At 38.3% G+C, this 22,599-nt stretch overlaps 1 protein-coding gene across 1 annotated transcript; it reads left to right on the top strand.

Annotated features, from left to right (window-relative positions):
* The first annotated feature begins 247 nt into the window (after positions 1–247).
* Positions 248–22,528, top strand: Dld (dihydrolipoamide dehydrogenase). The gene is made up of 14 exons (XM_057782454.1): positions 248–370; positions 2,128–2,206; positions 5,503–5,582; positions 6,237–6,305; positions 6,839–6,908; positions 8,390–8,490; positions 11,538–11,681; positions 12,369–12,470; positions 14,858–15,048; positions 16,138–16,308; positions 17,404–17,593; positions 17,981–18,118; positions 19,130–19,219; positions 19,316–22,528. The coding sequence occupies exons 1-14, from the start codon at positions 332–334 to the stop codon at positions 19,379–19,381; spliced, it is 1,530 nt and encodes a 509-aa protein (XP_057638437.1). The 5' UTR covers positions 248–331; the 3' UTR covers positions 19,382–22,528.
* Positions 22,529–22,599: the final 71 nt, after the last annotated feature.

Below are 22,599 nucleotides of genomic sequence, written 5' to 3' on the forward strand. Positions count from 1 at the left end.
TTGTCAAATTTTCTTCCTTATTTAAACTTTACTTTCTGTAGGCTTTACTGAGCAAGCATTTTTATTTTAGTTTGTCTTCAAATTTAACTGCACCTCTACTCTAGATACTTTGGCAACAGTCTCCAAACTCCCAGTTGCCACTAAGCATGGCGTTCTTTACGACAGTGTACGACTAGCGAGCAGATCTCCTCCGCCTCTCGGGCCAATCGTGCTGCTCCTGGGCTATGACGTACTGCTCTCGCGCATGCGCAGGGCGGGGAGACCTTGGCTAAACTTACCAGCGGCTCAGCGGAGGTGAAAGCCCTGTCGGTAGGGTCAGGACCAAGGGAAGATGCAGAGCTGGAGTCGTGTGTACTGCTCCTTGGCCAAGGTGAGGGCCGCCTGCGTGTGGTGCTACTGGGCCAGGGGCGCCGAGATGCCCGCTCCTGGGTCTGGATGCGGCGTGACGCCGGGAACGGCCGCAGCCCCGCCTTTGCCGGTTCAGCCCCGAGGGCCCAGGTGGGGAATGACTGCCCGCAGCCCCACACCCCACTTCCGGACGTGGACAGAGGGCCCTAGGTTTTTACCCGGGCACGGGAACGAGCAAATCAGCCCTCTCACCCGCCGTATGCTCCTTTATACCTTTTGCCTCATCCCAGCTCAGACCCAGGCCTACTTTCCTGCGGGGGGTAGGTAACCTTGAGACACGACTGGCCCAAACGCGGTCAGACCCTACACAGCCTTGGGTGTTGCTCTAAGGTCCTGTCTGCGTTCGCGTGTCTAAACTAGTGCCCTCTGCCATTCGCCCTGGGGCTTTTTTTTTTTTTTTAATTATTGCATTGGTCTATCCAAACCACTTTCCCGTTTCACCTGTCAGTTAGAGACTTCCAAACTGAATGTATGCAGCGTCGTGGCAGGGTAGCGCGCGAGTACTTTAGAGATAATACAGAAATCTGACTCTTATTTCTTGCCTGAGTTGTCTGCGTCCTCAAAAATTAATGTGACATGCAAAATGTCCTTTTAGGGAGAATCAGAGCCAGGACTGAAACTCAGTACAGACAGCTTGCTCTTCTTTGGTTGGCTGACTTGATCTCAAGTGCAGACATTGCCTTCAAGTAAAGGGCATTGCTACTTCAGAGTATATGTTGTCATTGCCTTCCATTGATTTGCTCGCTGTGATAGCAGGTGGAACTCTGTTGGTTTCTTTGTCTCACTGGTCTTAGGAAATGGTAGGCATAAGTGTTTAGAGAGTGAGAGTATGTTGTAGTTTGTGGGACTTCCAGAATGTGGGTGCACTGACACTGTTGGTAAATTCCTAGTTTAGTTTTCTGCTCATATTAGTGGCTCAAGAACAGCCTCATAAATGTTGTGATTACAGATTGTTAAATAGATTAGTTAGAACGCATGACAAGTGAAATGATTGTTGTTGAAGTATTTAAATAACAAAGTTTCAGACTTTTAATTAGAATAGTAAAATGATTTTTGGCATTAAAATTAGCCATGCTTTCTGAAACTTTAATAAAATTGTAAGCCAGTGAGTACATTTTATTAAGTTTAAGATAAGACAATGCATTGAATATTTTTTTTTTTTTTTTTTTTGGTTTTTTCGAGACAGGGTTTCTCTGTGGCTTTGGAGCCTGCCCTGGAACTAGCTCTTGTAGACCAGGCTGGTCTCGAACTCACAGAGATCCGCCTGCCTCTGCCTCCCGAGTGCTGGGATTAAAGGCGTGTGCCACTACCGCCCGGCCGCATTGAATATTCTTAATAAGGCAGATCTAGCAAGGTAAGATGGTGAAAGTTTAATATTATTGACAAAGAGGGAAAATTGATAGAATACTCTGTATGGTAACAGAAAGTCCTTGATCCATTTGCCCCAGTTTGCTTTCATCAACCTTGTAAGTTACATTTATGTATTTGAATGTATGTGTGTAGACATGAGCATGCTATAGAGTGTGCATGCGCGAAGGTTAGAGCACAACTTTTTGGAAATCATTTCCCTTCTTCCATCATACAGTTCCCAGGAATTGAATTTGGGAAATCAATTTGTTTGCAGGAGCCTTCTTTATCCAACTATCTTACCAGCCCATTGTAAAAAATTATGTTTTAATTAACAGGAAAGTTTTCTTTGTCTTATTTTTCTTTTTCTAGAGAGGCCATTTCAATCGGATATCTCATGGCTTACAAGGAGTTTCTTCGGTGCCTTTAAGAACTTATGCAGATCAACCAAGTAAGTACTTGATGTAGCAGTTTTTATGGAAAAGAAGTTGAGTGTTAGAGTAACTGTTTTCTGTGTTAGAATTAATCTATACATTAATTTACTGTTGATTGAACACTTAGTTAAAAGAGGTAAACAAGGTAGCGTCCATTTTTAAGAGCAATACATAAGTAACAAGTGTTTGGAGAAGTAACTGAAAATGAAAACAATTTACTAGGAGCCTAGAGAGGATGTCAAGGAAAGGTGAGGTGGTGTTTGAGAAGGGGATGAGTGAGTGAAAGGTTGCTTCAGTAAGAAAGGTCTGAAATGGAACTTAATTTGTGAGCCTCCAGGAAAAGCAAGAAGACTAAGTGGATGTGCAAAGTCCCAAAAAATAAAGTCATAGGCAGGGATCAGATCATGAAATTCTTCTAAGCCAGACAGGGTGGTTTGGATTTTACTTCAGGTGTAATGGAGAGCCACAGGTGAATTTTGAGATGAGCAATTTCATGTGATTACATCTTTTTTTTTTTTTTTATTACAGCTTTTAAGAATTAATTTTGTCTGCTGGGTCAGGTTGTGTTGGTTGCCTCAAAACTTCATGACGATGATGACATTTGACATCTTGAACAATTTTTTTTAAGACTACCATTATATACATAAAAGGGAGCTGTGTGGTGTATAATTTTCTTAATGTTTTCTTGCAGTTTTGAATCTTCTATGAAATAATATGTTTTGGGTTTTTTGTTTGTTTGTTTGTTTTTTTGAGACAGGGTTTCTCTGTGGAACAGGCCTGACTGTCTTAGTCACTCTGTAGACCAGACTGGCCTCGAACTCACTGAGATCCACCTGCCTCTGCCTACCAAGTGCTGGGATTAAAGGTGTGCGCCACCACCGCCCTGCAAATATATGAATTTTTAATAATCACTTAGAATGGGATAAATGGGCTTTTAGTGAGGTATTTAACTTCCTAGTACAAAACATATATGAAGTGATCTGTTTATTGGACTCATCCATAAAATTTAAATTTTAAAATATTTTACTCTTTAATTTTGTATATGTTTAAGTGTGTGAGTACCTGTGTGTATGCCACAGTTGATTTGTGGAGGTCACAGAACAGCCCTGGGTGTCATGTAATAGAATGTTAAGATTTATTTGTTGCCTTCTATTTTCTCTGCAATCTTTGAGCAGACACTCAGATTTTATTGGAGTGGGACCATGCTGGTTAGTTCTTGTCCACTTACATGAACCAGAGTCACTTGGGAAGAGGGACCTTCGTTTGAGAAATTATTTCCATCAGATTAGTATGTGGGCATGCCTGTAGCTTGTCATCTTGATGTGGAAGGGCAAATCCACTGTAGCAGGTAGTCGTGAGCTATTGTAAGAAAGCAAGCTGAGCAAGCCTTTGAGCAGAATTCCTCCATGGGAACTGTCAGTTTATTCTTAGATTATTTTTATTTTAATTTTTTGAATTCTTTGTCTTAGATATCAATCAATCTTTTGTCACCTGTATAGCTAGTTCTCGGGAACTCTAGCTTTGGTTTCTGTGCAGGAGTTCTTCACTTCTAGGCAACCCATTGTCAGCTCTATTTTCCCTCCCTCCCTCCCTCCCTCCCTCCCTCCCTCCCTCCCTCCCTCCCTCCCTCCTTCTCTCCCTCCCTCTCACAGGGTTTCTTTGTATATCCCTGGCTCTCCTGGAACTTGCTCTATAGACCATCCCCTGAGTGCTGGCATTAAAGGTGTATGCCACCACTGCCTAGCTATTTGTTGGTCCTTGATGTTATTTTCTGGACCATGGGTGCACTTTTCAGAAAATCCTTGTTCAGCCTGTCCTGAAGTATTTTCCTTTAGCAGTGCCAGAGTCGTATGTGAGGGTCGTTAGTCCACTTTGAGCTTTGTAAGAAATAAGACTCTAGTTTCAGTCTTATATATGGATATCTAGTTTTCCCAGCTCTGTAGTTGCATAGTTTTATTTCTGTATCTCATATTCTGTTCCATTGGTATACATGTCTGTCTTGTGGGTGTGTACACACACCAGTACCTCCCCCCCCCCTTTTTTTTTGCTATGGCTCTCTATAGTATAGGAATTATAATAGTGTTGGTGTTGCTCTTTTTTCTCAGAATTGCTTTGACTATTTGGGGTCTTTTGTGCTCCCATATGAGTTTTAGGAGTTTTTTGTTTTTCTTTTCTTATTCTACTATTTATTTTATTTTTGTTAAAGGTTACATTAAAATTTTGATGAGTATTACATTGAGATTGTTTCTATTTTAGTGGTATAGGTATTCTCACAGAAGGTTGTGTACCTCCATGTGGGTGCTGGGAATCAAACTCAGGTCCTCTGGAAGAGCAGTTGGTGCTCTTAACCACTGAGCCATCTCTTCAGCCCCGAACCCGGATTTGTTTTAGTCCTTATTTTATTCTTAAGGACTAAAAGTTTTTAAGATTATGGTCAGAAAGTGAATAATTTTAGTTCAGGATTTCAGATGATGAGCAGTTTGGGGTTTAGCATATTTATGGGAGAAGCTTGCAAAATAGCTTAGAGGTTAAGGCCATTGACAGTTTACAAACTACTTTTAGTCCTCAAAATTCTGTTTTATGACTATAAATTTTTTCCCTGTGGTTATTTTGCAAATCAAGGGTTAAAGTGAAGCAGGTCAGATTACTCACCCAAAGTCATGTTGCTAATGGTTTAAAGCTTTGCTCTTTGGGAGTTTAACTTATGAAGGTTGAAACTAAAGAATGGGATTATATTAATAAAAAGAAAAACAACCAGATGTAGAGTCAAAAAGCTTAGTTTGTGCCAGGCAGTGGTGGCGCACAGCTTCAATCCCAGCACTTGGGAGGCAGAGGCAGGTGGATCTCTGTGAGTTAGAGGCCAGCCTAAAAGAGCTAGTTCCAGGACAGGCCTCAAAGCTACAGAGAAACACCCCCCAAAAAACGCTTACTTTGTCTCTGCTTAATTACTAGATAATTTGGGCTAGTCATTTCTAAACTAGTTCATTTCTGAACCTCTTACTTTTTCTTGAAAATGCTATGTTTATGTTGTCCTTGTCTTCCTCATATTACAGAAGAGTTATGTCATTTGGTATACGATAACCAGTAAGTGGCAGCTGGATATAAGGTTTGTATTCTAGGACTTCGTTGTATTTGCGTATGCTATGATGAATAGATGATAAAAGTGGGATTTCAAAATTTGTACCATTTTTTGTTGCATCAAAGAACATCAAATATCTTGGAGCAAAATAATGCTGTATAGAACATGCTGCTTATTTGGAGAGTTTTTGATAAATGTTATTTACCATTTTGTATCAATCTCCTCTTGTTGCAGTTGATGCTGATGTGACAGTGATTGGTTCTGGCCCTGGAGGATATGTTGCTGCCATCAAAGCTGCCCAGTTAGGCTTTAAGGTAAGATATACCCAATGTAGAAGTTGCTTTGTTTTATTATGGGCCAAGCTTATTTTAGCCACAAAAAGTTTTGCACATGGGAAATAGGTAGAAAAAAATTTTTTTTAAGCCTGTGCATTTGGACGTTTTATATTCCTGCATGTATGTTTTTGTGCACTGCAGGACCTACAGAGGCCTGAGAGTGGCATGAAAGCCTTTACAGACAGTTAGAAACGGCCATGTGGGTTCTGGGAATTAAACTTAGGTCCTCAGTCACCTCTCTAGCTCAGGAAGTTTTTTTTTTAACTATAGATTATTTGCAAATCTGTGACTAATGGGCTTTATTGATTGTAGTAATCTTGTAGTATAGAAAAGTCAGATATTTTTCTTCTGAAATACTTCATTTTGGTTTCTAAATGCATCTGGGATATAATGATAACAGTAAAAACACATATGTGTTAATATTGAACAAAAATCATTTTAAAATAATTCACTCTGGTGTTAGCCTCATTTTTTATGATTCAGATGATAGATTTCAAAGGGTTCTTTTAGTCTGAAAAAAAGCACAGCTTGAGTAACTTGCTTTGCAGAGCAATTTAGACATGTATGTTTTGAACTTTAGTGAAATGAAATATGTATTTACATGTAATTAAGTAATGTTCTCTTTGACTGTAGACAGTCTGCATTGAGAAGAATGAAACACTAGGTGGAACATGTTTGAATGTGGGCTGTATTCCTTCAAAGGTGAGCATGTGTTTCAAATGTTGCAAAGTTTATTTTTCATTAGCTACTACTGACTGCAGAGATGTATGGAGACTAGATTGGTAATCTAATACAGTGTCTTAAAAGGAATCCGAGTATGTTTATAAGACTTTTTCCTTTGTAAACATTTGAATGCTGTCTGTCACAGCCTACCATACATTCTGAGAGTCCTCCTTTTCCAGACTCCAGTGTTCTGGTTTTGTTCTTTCTTTAGCTTTCCATTGCTAGTGAAAAGATAGTTAGAAATTTTTTGTTTTGTTTTGTTTTTGCCTTTTGACCTGCCACCATGAAATGTGTTCTTTTCGTTTTACATTTAAAGATAATAACTTTGTTTTTTTTTTTAATTCTTGTTTGCGTGTGTTTTAGTCTCTGTTGTTTATCTTATGCTAATTGTGTGAGAAGGAAAGATGAATTCGTATCATAGTATGTACTATTCTAAATAGAAAATGTCATTTTGTAAGTTCGTTATAGAGTCTGTTTATGAGTACTTGGTAAATTTGCCTTACTTCTTTTAGGCTTTACTGAATAATTCTCATTATTACCACATGGCCCATGGAAAAGATTTTGCATCTAGGGGAATTGAAAGTAAGTATACTTTTTATGGTTAGAAGTACCAGTCATGCTTGACTCTTCTTGCTAAGAACTGGTATGTGTGAACAGATGTTTATTCAAGGATGAGCGAGATAAATCTCGAAATTTAGAGAGATTTACATAAGAATACTTGGGTTCAGAATTCTACCATGACAGCTTCTGTACCTTTGTAAGCTTTTCCTAAGTTCTATCTTTTTTTTTTTTGGTGCCAGTGAAGAGTCAATTTTCATTTTTCCCACACAACTTTTGAATGTGGGAAAGGCTAAGGCTTGATTTCTGAGTATTTTGCTATTAACGGGTAAGATTGAAGGAAGGAGAGCAGGCCTACCTTGAGCTGTTGGTGGTTGAAAGAACAGAAAAAGCTAGAGGAGAGAGAAGGGAGAGGTTTAGTGAGAAAAGAGGATTGTTTATACCATTTGCATTTAGTCTGTATTGTCTTTACCGTGTTTTGGAGGGCTGTTTTTACCTCCCCCCCTTTTTTTCTAGTTGTATTTGACAGAAACTTCCAGAAGATAGACTTAATGTACTTCGTGGCATTTTTTTTTTTTTTTTTTTTTTTTTTTTTTTTTTTTTTAGCAGTAATAGGTTTCTGAAAGAGATTTTGTAGGGAGTCAGCCTATAGAGGAGTGTATATACTGCAGCAAGTACGTCACACTTTGTGACAGTACCATGATGTTAGTCAGAAGACTTGCATTGTAGGCAAGCTTTGCCGTGTCTAAGAGTCTGTATTTGTGTTGGTTGCATGGACTGACTGCTGTGTATTTTCCTCTGAGTTCTGTTGAGTTGAACATTTTTATCTTATATTGTTGCTTTAGGATTCTGAGTTAAATAAATTTTAAAATTTAGTTGATTCAACTAAACTCATTATATAAAGCTTTTGTATTTTGTATTTTTTTTTTCTTTTTTTTTCTTTTTCGAGACAGGGAGACAGGGTTTCTCTGTGGTTTTGGAGCCGGTCCTGGAACTAGCTCTTGTAGACCAGGCTGGTCTCGAACTCACAGAGATCTGCCTGCCTCTGCCTCCCAAGTGCTGGGATTAAAGGCGTGCGCCACCACCATCCGGCAAGCTTTCGTATTTTGAAGTGTTCAAATAATATACTTTATTGTTTTGTTTCATGAAATTTTAACATTTGTCTTTATTTATAACTTCAGGTGATTTTGTCATTTTATTCAACTATCTTTTAGACTAATAACCATCATAAATTACTTGTAGAATGTTGTAATGGAATAGAACATTTTTATTTTGGTCTGCATTTTTGACATAGATGTACATTTAACAGTGCTTGATAGGGTCTATTATTGTGATGTGATGATTTAGCTTTTCTGGCTGTGGTTATGACAGTTATTAAAATTTAAAAGCGAATACTGTCTTTGATATAGTTTATCAACATTGAGACGAATATTTTCAGATCTTGATTAGTTGAAAACATTGCTCTCAGAGTTTAAATAACGACAAGATTTTTTAATAAATTTCAGTGTCAGAAGTTCGCTTGAATTTAGAGAAGATGATGGAGCAGAAGAGTTCTGCAGTGAAAGCCTTAACGGGGGGAATTGCCCACCTGTTCAAACAAAATAAAGTAAGTCAGTGTTCAGTGCTCAGAGTGACAGACATGAAGTGGTGTCTGAGGTTCTTCTGTTCACGTGTTGCTTTCATTGGTTAATAAAGAAACTGCTTTGGGCCTGATAGGGCAGAACTTAGGTAGGCAGAGAAGACAGAACTTAATGCTGGGAAGAAGGGCAGAGTGAGAGACGCCGTGGATTTTTGGCCTGAGACGGACACTGGTTAGATTCTTGCCAGTAAGCCACAGTCACGTGGCGATTCACAAATTAAGAGAAATGGGTTAAATTAAGATGTAAGAATTAGCCAGTAAGAAACTAGAGCTAATGGGCCAAGCAGTGTTTTAATGAATACAGTTTCTGTGTGGTTATTTCACGTGTAAGCTACCCGGGCAGCTGAGACAAACACGTATCCCTTGCCATGTGACAATTGGTGGCCCAATGTGGCCATCTAACTCCATGTAAAACCTAAGAGAGCTTAAAAAAAATTCGAGAAAAAGAAAAAACAGAGTTTAACACAGCTTTTTGTTGTTTGCTGGCAGCGTGCAATAGAAAGATTTTCCTGACTTAGCAATAGCAGCAGAAAAAAAGCCACACTATTTTAAAACGAGGCTTCCTGGGCCCTGCTGCCTGTGCAATCTCCGGCTAAGGAGCATTTGTGGGCCTGGGTGTTTGTGTGCCCACTCGGGGTTGGGAGAAAAGTTGCTGAGACCATGCCCATGGCTCGGCTCTTCCTGCCCCTACAGGCGGTGGGATCAGGCCTACTAGGCTTGTGCAGGCCAGAGAGTATGGTGGATTCCCACTGCCATACAGAGAGATGTTTCCAGGCTGCGCAGTGCTCTGCATAGCAGATTTGGCTGTAACTCAGATACAAAGGGTTTATGTGCTGCACGCTCATTCTCGGGGTTGGACTGCTGAGCATGGCTCCTGCCTGGTGGCCCCAGAACTAGCACTGGTGGCCCCAGAACTAGCACTGGTGGTGCTTCCACCATTTTAAAATTGGAGAGAGGTGGAGCCAACATCCAGAGCAGCTGCAACCAAGCTGCTTAACATTTTAAAAGCTCTTCTACACAGTAAAGAATTGCAGATTCACAATAGGACAGATTCAGACATAAATGACCTCTATATGGGTCACAGTGTTAAATAAATGTACATAGGCTTGGGAGAGAGAAGGAAAAGAGTATAGAGAGTCATAAAATAAAGTTAATACTTTTAAAAAAAGGTAAAGTCTTTTAAGAGACATAGTACAGATAGTCATAGATTAAAAGAAGAAAAATAAGCCACGTAAAAATGGGGAATTTACAGGGAGTCTGGATTCTGTATATTATTGTGTTTTCTTTGAATTTTTTGACTGTGAAGAAGCTAAGTACAGAGAGACATTTCATTGTATGGACTACTAAGCTAAACCAGCATGCATATTATAAAGGTATCGTGACTTCCAAATTTGAGTCTAAGGATAAGTTGCTTTGGAAAGGAGGTTCTTCTTTTGTTTTCACAGAAGATGAGAACCTGTGGATTGATTGATTCTACACCAATATAGTTTCAAGGACCAAGGCCTCCTGAAAGGTCGCTGTGAACACCCTCAAAAAAAAAAATTACTTCGCCCAACTGCTGACTGAGATAAACCTAGCACACAGATACACCATGAAAGACCTGATTAACAGCGCCCCCAATCAGCCCGAAGCAGTATGGATAAATCTACGCCCATATTCCCAAATATTGTTTATAAATGTTCTTTTAAATTTAAAGGGGTATATGATATAGATATGAATAATTTGCATTGGTATGGATCTTGGTTTATTGATATAAATTTAAGGTCAGTTTTGTTATATGTATCTGTATTTCTGATCTTGATTAAGGTATTGCAATTGTGTTCATTTAAAAATGTAATGTATAATTAAGAAATATAGGTTAATAATCATCCATAATATTCAAGCTTGTAGTCATGTTAGATTTTCTAGATGTACAGAGATGTATTTCAGATGGATAGGCATTCTTCATATCTTTCAAAGACTACAGAATATGGCATTTAAAATGTTTTAATAACTTAGGGCTTTTCATGACAATGAGACACATCTGCTCCTGGCAGCACTAGCTACTTCAAGAGGAAGATGGGCATCGAAGAGGCTCCTTAAGGAGTTTGATAACCATGTGGGCAAGAAACTGCTCTTGCCTAGACTGATTCACTGGACATGCAGGATCCACAGAGAGATGACTGCTGCACTTGCCTAAAGGTGAGGTGGTTCTTCGGGGTTTCCTGCTTCATGAAAGCGTCTGCGAGACATTCTGCAGACACAGAAGAAAGTGACTGAACTGTCTTTGAAATTTCCAGCTTCATGGAAAAGTCTGCTGGATACTATGGGCCTGTAGGCTGAAGATGGATGCCCCAACGGTACAGAAGAACTTTGGTTAAATGTCCAGGCAGCAAGATGTCTCTGTCAACTCTAGAGTGTTGGAAGTTGTTTACAATGTACTTCCTGTTTACGTAGGTAATATTATATCCTTCTGGAGTCTTTGATGGAGTTGAAGAATAGATTGATAGTTACAGTTTTCCTTAGTTATGATAAAAGATAAAGTAAATATAAGTATAATTGTAATTCTTATTTGATACCTGTTTTATGTAATTTTACTATGTTAAAGTTAAAGCCTTCCTTTTTGTTTAAACAGAAAAGGGGAAATGGTGTAGGAGGTTCTTCTGTTCATGAGTTTCTTTATTCATTAATCAATGAAAGCAACACATGAACAGAAGAACCTCTTACACCAATGAAATCTTTATGCTTTTAGAGTGATGTTTTATGATCTTGGCCTTCTATGTGATACTTAATTTAAAATAGTGATAAAACATTTAAAAAAATGATGTAATGCATTTATCATCATCCAAATTGTACAAAGAACAAAATCCAAAATAACACTACCCTGAAAACAGATGTCCAGAAGACAATGTTTTTGCTGCTATACGTGTTAAGTATTATTAAGGAAGTATTTTATGTTCTGTGTTATCTAGAGTACTGTTCCTGTTATTTCTATCAGAAAAACATTTTAAGCATATAAATATTATTTTATAAAGGTTGTTCACGTCAATGGATTTGGAAAGATAACTGGCAAAAATCAGGTCACAGCTACAAAAGCCGATGGCAGCACTCAGGTTATTGGTACAAAAAACATCCTTATAGCTACAGGTTCAGAGGTCACTCCTTTTCCTGGAATCACGGTATGTATGTCTTCTAACTCATCTCTTACAACCTTTCTTACAAAATAGGTTTTTTATAAATTTGTTCTGTTTATAAATGAGTAATTACTGACTGAAACACTGTAATTAGGCAGCCAGTTAGCCTTGCAGAGTTACTTCTCATTTTGCAGTGATTATGATCAGATATAGAATATTTTCTAATATATTTGAGTTCAATATGAAGGTAAACCAGGCATGGTTGTGAGTGTCTGTAATCCCAGCATTTAGGAGGAAGAGGCGGGGAGATTGCTACAAGATCAGTGCTAAACTGGTCTAGGAGTGAGGACTACACAGTGAGACTTTCTCAGAAAAGGAGCTGGTGAGATCACCCAGTTGATAAAGTGCTTGTTACATACCTGTGTAAACAGCTGGTCGTGGTGGCATGGGCTTGTAATTCTAGCAAGGCTCGTGAATGATGGCTGAGGTTGACGTTTTGCCTCCACACACATATATATGAATACACAATAAAGCACATAATATGAAGTTAAAATTAACCATTTTTATTTTGGAATATCAAATGATAAAATTTCAAATTAGCATTTTGAAAGAGAGTTGATGAAATTGTGATGTGTGGAAGCCATGACATAATCTTTTATGACATGAGATCAGTTAAAAACTTACTAGGTTTTTCCAAGTTATTTTGCTTAGTTAATTTTCCTTTTCTTATAGATTGATGAAGATACTATAGTGTCATCTACAGGAGCTTTATCCTTAAAAAAAGTTCCAGAGAAGTTGGTTGTTATTGGTGCAGGAGTAATTGGTGTAGAATTGGTAAGTAGTATCTTTCTTATATTACCTCTGTGGAGCTGAAAGGGGCTTAAAACCTCTTGGGAGGCTGGAGAGTTAGCCCAGTGGTTAACAACACATACTGTTCTTCCAGGGGACCTGGAAGAGTTCAATTCCCAGCACCCTTATCAAGCAGGTCACAACCACCTCAACTCCAACTCCAGGAGTTCACCATCCATACTTGTATACACATGCATGCATAATTAAAAATCAAATCTCTCAAAAAAAAAAAAGGACAAGATTGGGCATGTTAAAAGTAGTAGACCAAAAAAAAAAAAAAAAAAAAATGGCTCAGTGGTTAAGAGTACTTGCTGCTCTTGCAGAGGACCTGGGTTCAGTTCATATGGTGACTTTTAGCTATATGTAACTCCTGTTCTAGGGGATCTGTGCCCTCTTCTGGCCTGAGGATACCGGTATATGCATGGTGCCCTAAGAGTAATCTCTTCACCTTTCTTTCATACTTTATTACATGTTTGTCTGCCTTCACAGTGACTTAGTTTTGTAGGTTTTTTTCTCTTCTTTCTTTAAAGTTGGTCTACTTTCTAGACCCTCCTCCCCCATTGAGAGAGAGTCTCATATAGCCCTGATAGGCTTAGAATATACCTGTAGATCAGACTGTGCTCTGCTTTTGTATCTTATTCTGACTTGGGGGTCACAAAAGGCACCTCTTGTGCTTTGTTCTGGAAGTTTTGGTCTTGAGTATTATATCCATGATTCATTTTGTATATATTTATTTGTGGATTTTTCATAGCCCAATGGTACCTTCTCTTCTGTTCATTCTCATCATAAAAAATGCATGGAATTTGTAAATGACTGTAAATCTAACTTTATTATAAAGATACTCTTGCCATTTAAACTTATTGGATGATTTTAATATGAAATGTTAAATAATATATTTTTAAAAGGCTACCTTTTTGCTTTTTTTCCAGTGCTAGGATTAGAACTTGAACCTTGCACATTACAGGCAAGCATTTTGCTACTGAACTCTACTCCTAGTCCTAACTTCAAATTTTATGTTGTTTGATAGTGAATCATTGAGAAGTCAAAGCCATACTAGTTAAAAAGCAATATTTAATTTAAGTCAATATTTTAGTACAAATGTGAGCATTTTTCCTTTGTCTAGAAATTATTTTCAAAGCCAGCTTAATATTTTGCAAACCTTAGTGATTATTAGTAGTAAAAATATACTTCCTTTTTTTAGTTGTTTGAGAATTTCTTACATGTATATATTTTGATAATGTCCACCCTCTGTTTACTCCACTCCAAATTTTCTCGTATCCGGTCCATCACTTTGCCCTCTCAACTTCATATGTCCTCTTTTAAATTGACTGACTCCATTCAGGGCTGTCTGTATGTACATGGTGTAGGGCCATCTACCCGAGCATCCTTGAAGAAAGCTTACTATACCTCCCCCAGCACTGTCAGTTGCCAATAGCTTCCCACCTATGGGTGGAATTTTTTTTTTAGCTCCTTTCCTGTCCGTGCTGAGATAGTGACTGTTTTAATTTTGTATGGATCTTATGCATGCAGTTATAATTGTTATGAGTTCCTGTGTACAACAGCCTTGTCATGACCAGAAAATAGTGTTTTGCTAGATGTTTGTCTACTACTTATGGCTCTTAAAACCTTTCTATCTCAGTTTCTGCAGTGATTCCTGAGCCCTGGGGGAGGGGATATGTTATAGATTTAGAACTGGGCACTTCATAGCCTCTTATTTTTCTGCACAGTGACCACTTGTATGTTTCTGTATTAATCACCATCTACTGCACAAATAAGCTGCTGTGATGAAGGCTGAGAGATTTATTAACCCAGGTTCAGAACAGGGCCCAATCCTGGATTTACAACTTTGTCCGAAGCCAGTGAGATCAATATCATACTTATTTAATCTCAGGATTCTTGTATTTACTCTTCTCCTCTGCCCTGAACACTCACTCTTCTCTCAGTCTTCTCTCAGTCACTGCTATAGTTCACTTCCTTTACTCCTTCGTGTAAATGTTACTCAGACTGAAGCCTCTGTTAATCATGCTGTCCAAAGGTGCCGACTCTGTCTTCTCTCTTTCTCATGGCACTTTATTCCTCTAGCCTGAAGTTTACTTATTTGTTCCCTTCCTCTACCATATTGTAAAATCCCCAGAAATACCAAGTTTTGTCATTTAGTAACAGATGCTTAGCCGCTATAGTGGTACCTGGGCTATAATAAGTAGGTGCCCAGTAAATGTGGAATAGGTGGATAAATAGATAAAATTATCTGTTTAACCTCTAGAGCTTCCCATAAACATTTGTAAAGAAGACAATACAATAAATTATTTGCAATAATTAGCAAATGTTGCTTTGGAAACTTTTTTATGACTTTTCTTAAAAATTAATTTCAGGGTTCAGTTTGGCAAAGACTTGGTGCAGATGTGACAGCAGTTGAATTTTTGGGTCACGTTGGTGGAATTGGAATTGATATGGAGATATCTAAAAATTTCCAACGGATTCTTCAAAAGCAAGGATTTAAGTTTAAACTGAATACAAAAGTTACTGGTGCCACCAAGAAGTCAGATGGAAAAATTGATGTGTCGTAAGTATGCTATGTTTGTTTGTGACAAATCATCCTGATTTGTCTCAAAAAAGCACTTACATTTTCAGATTAACAAATGTAGTCTAGACTTTTTATAACTTAGACCTATCTTACTACATTGTATTACACAGTATTGCCTATCAAATTAGCCATTTAAAATTTATGAATAAGTTGATGCTAAAAAAAAACCCTAATCAGCTAGTCTCATTGTGATATATTTTTCATTGTATATGTTCATAAAATTTAAAGATCCTTGTGTTTAGTAAAATTTATGCAGCACTTCAGACATATAACACGGTATGATAATATTGATGATAGTATTACTTAAATTGATAGCATATATCTGGCACTCATTAAATACTTACCTAGTTTAACAAAATAACTTCTTCACAGTCATGCAGTTGGTGATAGATGGAGCCAATCAATACTTGATCATGGGTCTTTCTAAAGTGTGTGTGTGTGTGTGTGTGTGTGTGTGTGTGTGTGTATGTGGTGGAGGGCTTTTCAAGACAGGGTTTTGTCTTGTTTTCAAGACTCCTCCCTGGCTGTCCTGGAACTTGCTCTATAGACCAGGCTGGCCTAGAACTCAGAGTTCCTCTTGGCTCTGCCTCCCAAGTGCTGGGATTTAAGGTATGAATCACCACTGCCCAGCCTGTCTTTTACGTTTTTTACAGTATTGGGGACCAAATCCCAAGCGTTCTCACAAGTACTCCACCACTAAGCTACATCCTCAGCTATTTTCTTTCTTTTGTTCTTTTTCAAGGCGGGGTTTCTCTGTAGCTTTGGAACCTGTCCTGGAATTAGCTCTTGTAAACCAGGCTGGCCTCGAACTCACAGAGTTCTGCTTGCCTCTGCCTCAGAGTGTTGGGATTGAAGGCGTGTGCCACCACTACCTGGCAAGACCTATGTTCTTACTACTGTGTTAACACTACGTGGTTTTATAAGATTTTAAGAATAAACTTTTAAGAATTTGTATGTTTGATTTCATGATTCATGTTTATGATTACATAAAGATAGTAGAAATATCATGGCTCCTTTCAGCTGTCGATGCAGGTTTGTGTTTAACAGTTACCACTGTTGATGATTTAGTGTTGAAGCTGCTTCTGGTGGTAAAGCTGAAGTTATCACTTGTGATGTACTCCTGGTTTGTATCGGTCGACGGCCCTTTACTCAGAATTTGGGACTAGAGGAGCTTGGAATTGAACTAGATCCCAGAGGTAGAATTCCAGTCAATACCAGATTCCAAACTAAAATTCCAAAGTAAGTTGATAATTATCTGTTTTCTTCATTAAATGTTATGTGCTTGATAATATTTTTGGCTCTCTATAAAGATAAAAAAATGACACATGAAGAGACGTGTGTGTTGTAAAGAAATATGTAGCATTTCTTTTGTTTGTTTTTTTTTTTGAGACAAGGTTTCTCTGTGTAACAGCCCTGGCTATCCTGGAACTCACTCTGTAGGCCAAGCTGTCCTCAAACTCACAGAGTTTACCTGCCTCTGCTTCCAGAGTGCTGGGATTAAAGGCATGCGCCACCACCACATGGTTGGAATACACCCTAATAATTCTACCAAGCTAAAAATGATAGTAATGAAGACTTCTTAAATCCTTTAATTACAAATAATTTATATCTTTATTTATTTTTATGGTTTGAATGTTTTACCTACATGTATATCTGTTTGCCGCATAAAGTGCCTGGTCCCAGTGGAGGTCAGAAGAGGATATTAGATCCCGTGGAATAGGAGTTACAGGCAGCTGTGAGCCACTGTGTGGGTGCTGGGAATTGAACCCAGGTATTCTTCAGGAACATCCAGTGCTGTTAACCACTGAGTCATCTCTCCAGCCCCAATTGCTAATTTTTTTTTTTAAATGTGCATTGGTGTTTTCATTCATGAGAGTGTCAGATACCCTAGAACTGAAGTTAACAGGCAACTGTGAGCTGCCATGTGGATGGTGCAATTGAACCTGGGTCCTCTGGAAGACCAGCTAGTGCTCCTAACTGCTGAGCCATCTCCCTAGCATCACTTACTAATATTTTATTGAAAATATTTTATTTACATTTTAACTATCTTATGTAGAGATGAAATTTTGCTCTATAGTCCAGGCTAGTCTTAAACTAGATTCAAGTGATCCTATCTTTCTTAGGCTCTCAAGTGTTGAGCATTTTTAATAATTTTAAATTTATTTCAAACACTATTTTGAAAATAAGACTTTAAATAAAACTAATTTAATTTTTGGTGGCTCAAAGATTGGATACTTAACTCTGGCTTTTGAAGGGCTGCGTTTGATTGTCTTTTTGGTGACTTATTAACCTGTTTAGATTTTAGAAGTTTACTGTGTTTATTTTTTCTGGTAGTATCTATGCTATTGGGGATGTGGTTGCTGGTCCAATGTTGGCTCACAAAGCAGAAGATGAAGGCATCATCTGTGTTGAAGGAATGGCTGGCGGTGCTGTGCACATTGACTATAATTGTGTGCCGTCGGTGATTTACACACACCCTGAGGTCGCTTGGGTTGGCAAATCAGAAGAGCAGTTGAAAGAAGAGGTAATCCTAAGCATGGGATTTGAACTAATGGCACCAGTGACTAGAAAACACATCTTGCCAGGCATGGTGGTGCATGCCTTTGATCCTAGCACTTAGGAGGCAAAGGCCGGCAGATCTCTGTGTTCAAAGCCAGCCTAGTCTACAGAATGAGTTTCAGGACAGCCAGAGCTACATAGAGAAACCCTGTCTCAAAAAAACAAAATTAAAACAACAGCAACAACCAAAAAGAGCCCTACATCTTTGCCTTTAGTAACTCTTTAGAATATTATAGCTTAATGTATTTGTTCCTTTGTTAGGATCATAAGGAGATATATACTCCTTTGATTTTTCAGCAAAAGTAGTGAAGATGATTTCACTAATGGGAACCAACTTGTTTGTTCTCCAAAGGGTATTGAGTACAAAGTTGGTAAGTTCCCATTTGCGGCAAACAGTAGAGCTAAGACAAATGCTGACACGGATGGCATGGTGAAGATTCTGGGACAGAAATCAACAGATCGAGTACTGGGAGCACATATTCTGGGACCAGTAAGTATTGCAAAGTCAGAGAAATCCCAGTAAGATTTCTGGGGATCATTTAATAGGTAAAATTTAGTACACTTGGCTGTTTCCATTCTGTTGTTGCTTATTATTGCCATTGAAAGTTTGCCTTTAGCAGTGGATCACAGCAGCACTTGCACAGTCTCATTGCCTAAAACCCTCCAGTGATGCCTGACAACCAGATTGTAAGGATGAGGCTGCGCTGATACTGGTTGCACCCTCCATTCTGACCTCATCTTTCTGATCGTTTTCTTCATTCTTTTTTAAACTTTATTTTATGTGTATGGGTGTTTGCCTGCATGCATGTCTGTGTACTGCATTAACACAGTGCCCCCTGAGGCTAGGACGGGAATCAGGTCCAGTGGAACTAGAGTTATGAGCCATAATGTGGGTGCTGAGAATTGAATCTGAGTCCTTTGCAGGGGCAGCCAGTGCTTAACTGCTAAGTCCTCTCTACAGCCCCACTCTTTAATTTCTTACCATGTAACGTGAGCCTTCTTCATTTTTATAGCAGGCCAAATTTGGTTTGCAGTTTGAGGCCTGTGTATATGCATATTATACCATTGGTATAGAGCTTTCTGCTTCCAGACTTCTGCATGTTCTTAGCCCAAATGTTACTTCCTGAGGGAAGGCTTAGGTTTCGGTGGATATGAAGTGTATATTCCCTGATAAGTGACAGAACAGTAAAGTTAACAGTGTTTGAATGTTTCCTATGCCACTTCTCATAACTTACAAACTCATTGTTAATATTTCCCTTACAGTATTATGGGAGAGTTGCTAATTTTTAAGCAAAGAAATTGCATGAAACACATAAAAATAGCAAAGTGGCAGAACCTAGGCCATTTGGCCGTTACATTTCCTCCTAAGATTTTCTTGTCTGACTTCTCCGACTGCTGTAGTTTAGAAAATTTAAGGTTTGAAAGCCTAAAAACCTGATTTGTTAATCATAGCATATTGTTATTTTTGCCTTGGAAACATAATTGCTTTTTAATTTTAAAGGGTGCTGGAGAAATGGTGAATGAAGCGGCCCTGGCTTTGGAATACGGAGCTTCTTGTGAAGATATAGCTAGAGTCTGCCACGCACATCCGGTAATTATTGCACAACTTCACAGACTTGATGACTGCCCAAGTTTTCTTTTGTCCCACAACTATTTCATGTTTAATTGTTTATTGCTTCCCTTGCAGACTTTATCCGAGGCTTTTAGAGAAGCAAACCTGGCTGCATCTTTTGGCAAACCAATCAACTTTTAATTAGAAGATTGTTTTTCCTAAAATCTGGAAGCTTTTGTCAAGGTTACATTTTTGAACAGGATTATATCTCAGTTTCAGGAATTTGTAGGATGAAATTATGAAACTTCTGGAAGGTATTTAGTAGGTTTAAACAGAATGGAATAACCTTGTACCTATATTTTAAATATTTTGTTCCAGTGTATTAATGTGGATAGAAAGCTACATATAGTAGCATCCTGGAAAGTTTCTGACTTGTGTTTTCATTCTGTCTGTGAGATTCAACTTTACTGAATTGGCATTAATGGATTTTATCTCTAATTCAGTGAGGTGAGTCTGTTCACAGGGAAGGGGCTGAATAATTCGTGTGAACAGCTTCAAGAAAACTGACCAAGTTAAATTTGGTTTTCATATTGGAAACGAGTCAGTGATTAGAACAAGATTCAAATATGTACAAACAACTTATGTAAATAAAAGTGATTGTCTCTCATTTTATTTAACTCCCAAATTCCGGGTAGAATTACGTGTTTTGAGGTTGTAGTAAGACCTGTAAGTTTAAAGGGCATTCAGTTGCCCAGATGAAGATTCTGTATACAAAACTATTAAATGGAGACTCATGATTATACCAGGAAATGAAGATACCAAAATAAACATGTCTTAATATTTATTTACTGGTTATTCTGAGTGTATATTAAGATAGTTCTAATTCTTTGACCTCTGATTGTCTTTTACTTTTTATTCTTTACCACTTTTATAGCACTGAATGTTCTCACATTGTGAGCAGAGCTGGTCGGTGGGGTCACATGATTTTAGTTCCAGTACTCAGGAGAGAGAGGCAAGTACATCTTTTTGTTTGAGGCCAGCCTGGTTTGTAGGGCAATTTCCAGGATAGCTAGGAATACACAGAGAAGCCGGCTTCTGCCTCAAAATCTTTAAAAAACGGCCGGGCGGTGGTGGCGCACGCCTTTAATCCCAGCACTCGCCTTTAATCCCAGCACTCGGGAAGCAGAGGCCGGCGGATCTCTGTGAGTTCGAGACCAGCCTGGTCTACAAGAGCTAGTTCCAGGACAGGCTCCAAAACCACAGAGAAACCCTGTCTCAAAAAACCAAAAAAAAAATCTTTAAAAAACAAAAACAAAAAAAAAAGTGCTACAAAATTGTATTTGCTGATGCTATTAAATGGCAAAATGTTAAAATAATTATTTCGGGCTGGAGAGATGGTTCAGTGGTTTAGAGCACTGCCTGCTCTTCCAAAGGGCCTGAGTTCAATTCCCGGCAACCACATGGTGGCTCACAACCATCTGTAATGAAGTCTGGTGCCCTCTTCTGGCCTGCAGACATACACGCAGACAGAATATTAAAATAATTATTTCAAGAATAGCCATGAACTAAACGCTAAGTACCACTTTATATAATTACATATAAATTTGTCATTTTAAATTTGAGTAGCTCCTAAATTTGATAGTACAGATTTCTAAAAAGAAAATTGTAAATTACTTATACAAACAAGATATTCATTTGACTTAAGCAAACTTGGAATAATACTGATTCTAATAATATTGTATAACGTACAGGCTAAACGTTTAGTGATCATCTGTAAAACAAATGCAAGTACTATGACCATTCAGATGCTTTAATATTGTTGCACAGTGGAATTGCCGTTCTTTTTTGTTTTAGTTTTTCTCGCCAGGGTTTCTCTGTGTAGCCCTGGCTGTCCTGGAACTCACTCTATAGACCAGACTGGCCTCAAACTGAGAGATCCACCTGCCTCTGCCTTGTGAGTGCTGGGATTAAAGGTGTGAGCACCACCACCTGGTGGAATTGTAGTTCAAGGGAAAGATTTCACTAGTTTTCAGGTTTTAGGGCTGTTAGGGTAATGACTGTACATTGTCAAGGCTGGATTCACTCACAAACCTCTCTATAAATACATTTTTCCTTTAATCAGGAAGTTAAATTGGCTCAACTCTAAACTCTTGTTTGATAGCAGTTTGCAGCTGAAATAGTTTGAAGTTTTGTCTTGTACCAGAATTCTACTGAGTTGGGGAGTTTCTAACATTTTCTCTTTTATTTATATTTTTCTCAAATTCTGGTTATTTAACTATAGAAAGTTGACTTTTAATTTTCAAGTGAAAGCTTATTTAAAAACCAGGACACTCTGCTTTGCTATTCCTCTGTGTTTGCGGTGCCTTCATACTTTTTTGTTCAGAATTCACAGCTAGCAGAGGGTTTGTGCTGTACATGCTAATTTGTCATAGGGGGAGTGAAGTCTGTGTATTTTAAAATGGTTTATTTAAATCCCAAACATGCCCCCTCCTCTCATGGAATTTTCTAATTTGGAAATAGTAAAACATAATTTAATATGATCCCCTAGCTATGCAGATACACAAAAGTAATAGTTGTCTAACTGAAGGATTCTTATATATGAGAATATAAATAAAATCTGGATGAATAAAGGCCTAAGAGTAAAACAAGCTTTAAAAGTCTTCTGCTCAACTCTCAGTGTTTGGGGTGTTATGCAAGGACCTATTCACCGAGCTGATTTTGTGTGTGTGTGTGTGTGTGTGTGTGTGTGTGTGTGTGTGTGTGTGTAGGCTTTTGGTGGAAAAGACATGGGGAGTAGTGTTTTATGTATTTATTTATACAGTATCCTGCCCGTAGGCCAGAAGAGGGCACCAGATCTCATTATAGGTGGTTTTGAGCCACCATGTGGTTGCTGGGAATTGAACTCAGTGCTCTTAACCGCTGAGCCATCTCTCCAGCCTGTGTGTTATTTTTTTATCTATTCATTTTTTTAATAGGTGAACCAGACATGGTAAAGTGTGGTTGTTTTGGTATTTACTAGGTTTTGTAGCTATTTACATAACCTTTATCAATGTTCAGCTTTATTTGCACCTATGTCAGATCTGTGGGTCTAAGAAGAATGTGTGAAGAACAGAAGGCTGGGCTGTTAGCCTTCTCTTTCAGCTACTATGTAGTGAACACACACCTATCTGTTTTATGCTAATGATTTTCTTTATGCTCTGGACTAAGTGCTTGTTTGGAATATTTGATTGTGAAGTTAAATATAGTATAATAAAAACTAAGTGTAAGTTGTGTGTTCTAGTAGCTTTGCTCCATTACCATGAACAGTTTCCCTACACTGGTCTAAATCACCGAAGTCCTGCCCACTCTAGGTGGTAAAACATAGAAGCCAGAGTTCTTCCTTCTGATGTTTAGAAATGGTTGGAGCAACAAAGAAAGCT

Source organism: Chionomys nivalis, chromosome 10 (assembly GCF_950005125.1).
Source record: "Chionomys nivalis chromosome 10, mChiNiv1.1, whole genome shotgun sequence".
Taxonomy (NCBI): domain Eukaryota; kingdom Metazoa; phylum Chordata; class Mammalia; order Rodentia; family Cricetidae; genus Chionomys; species Chionomys nivalis.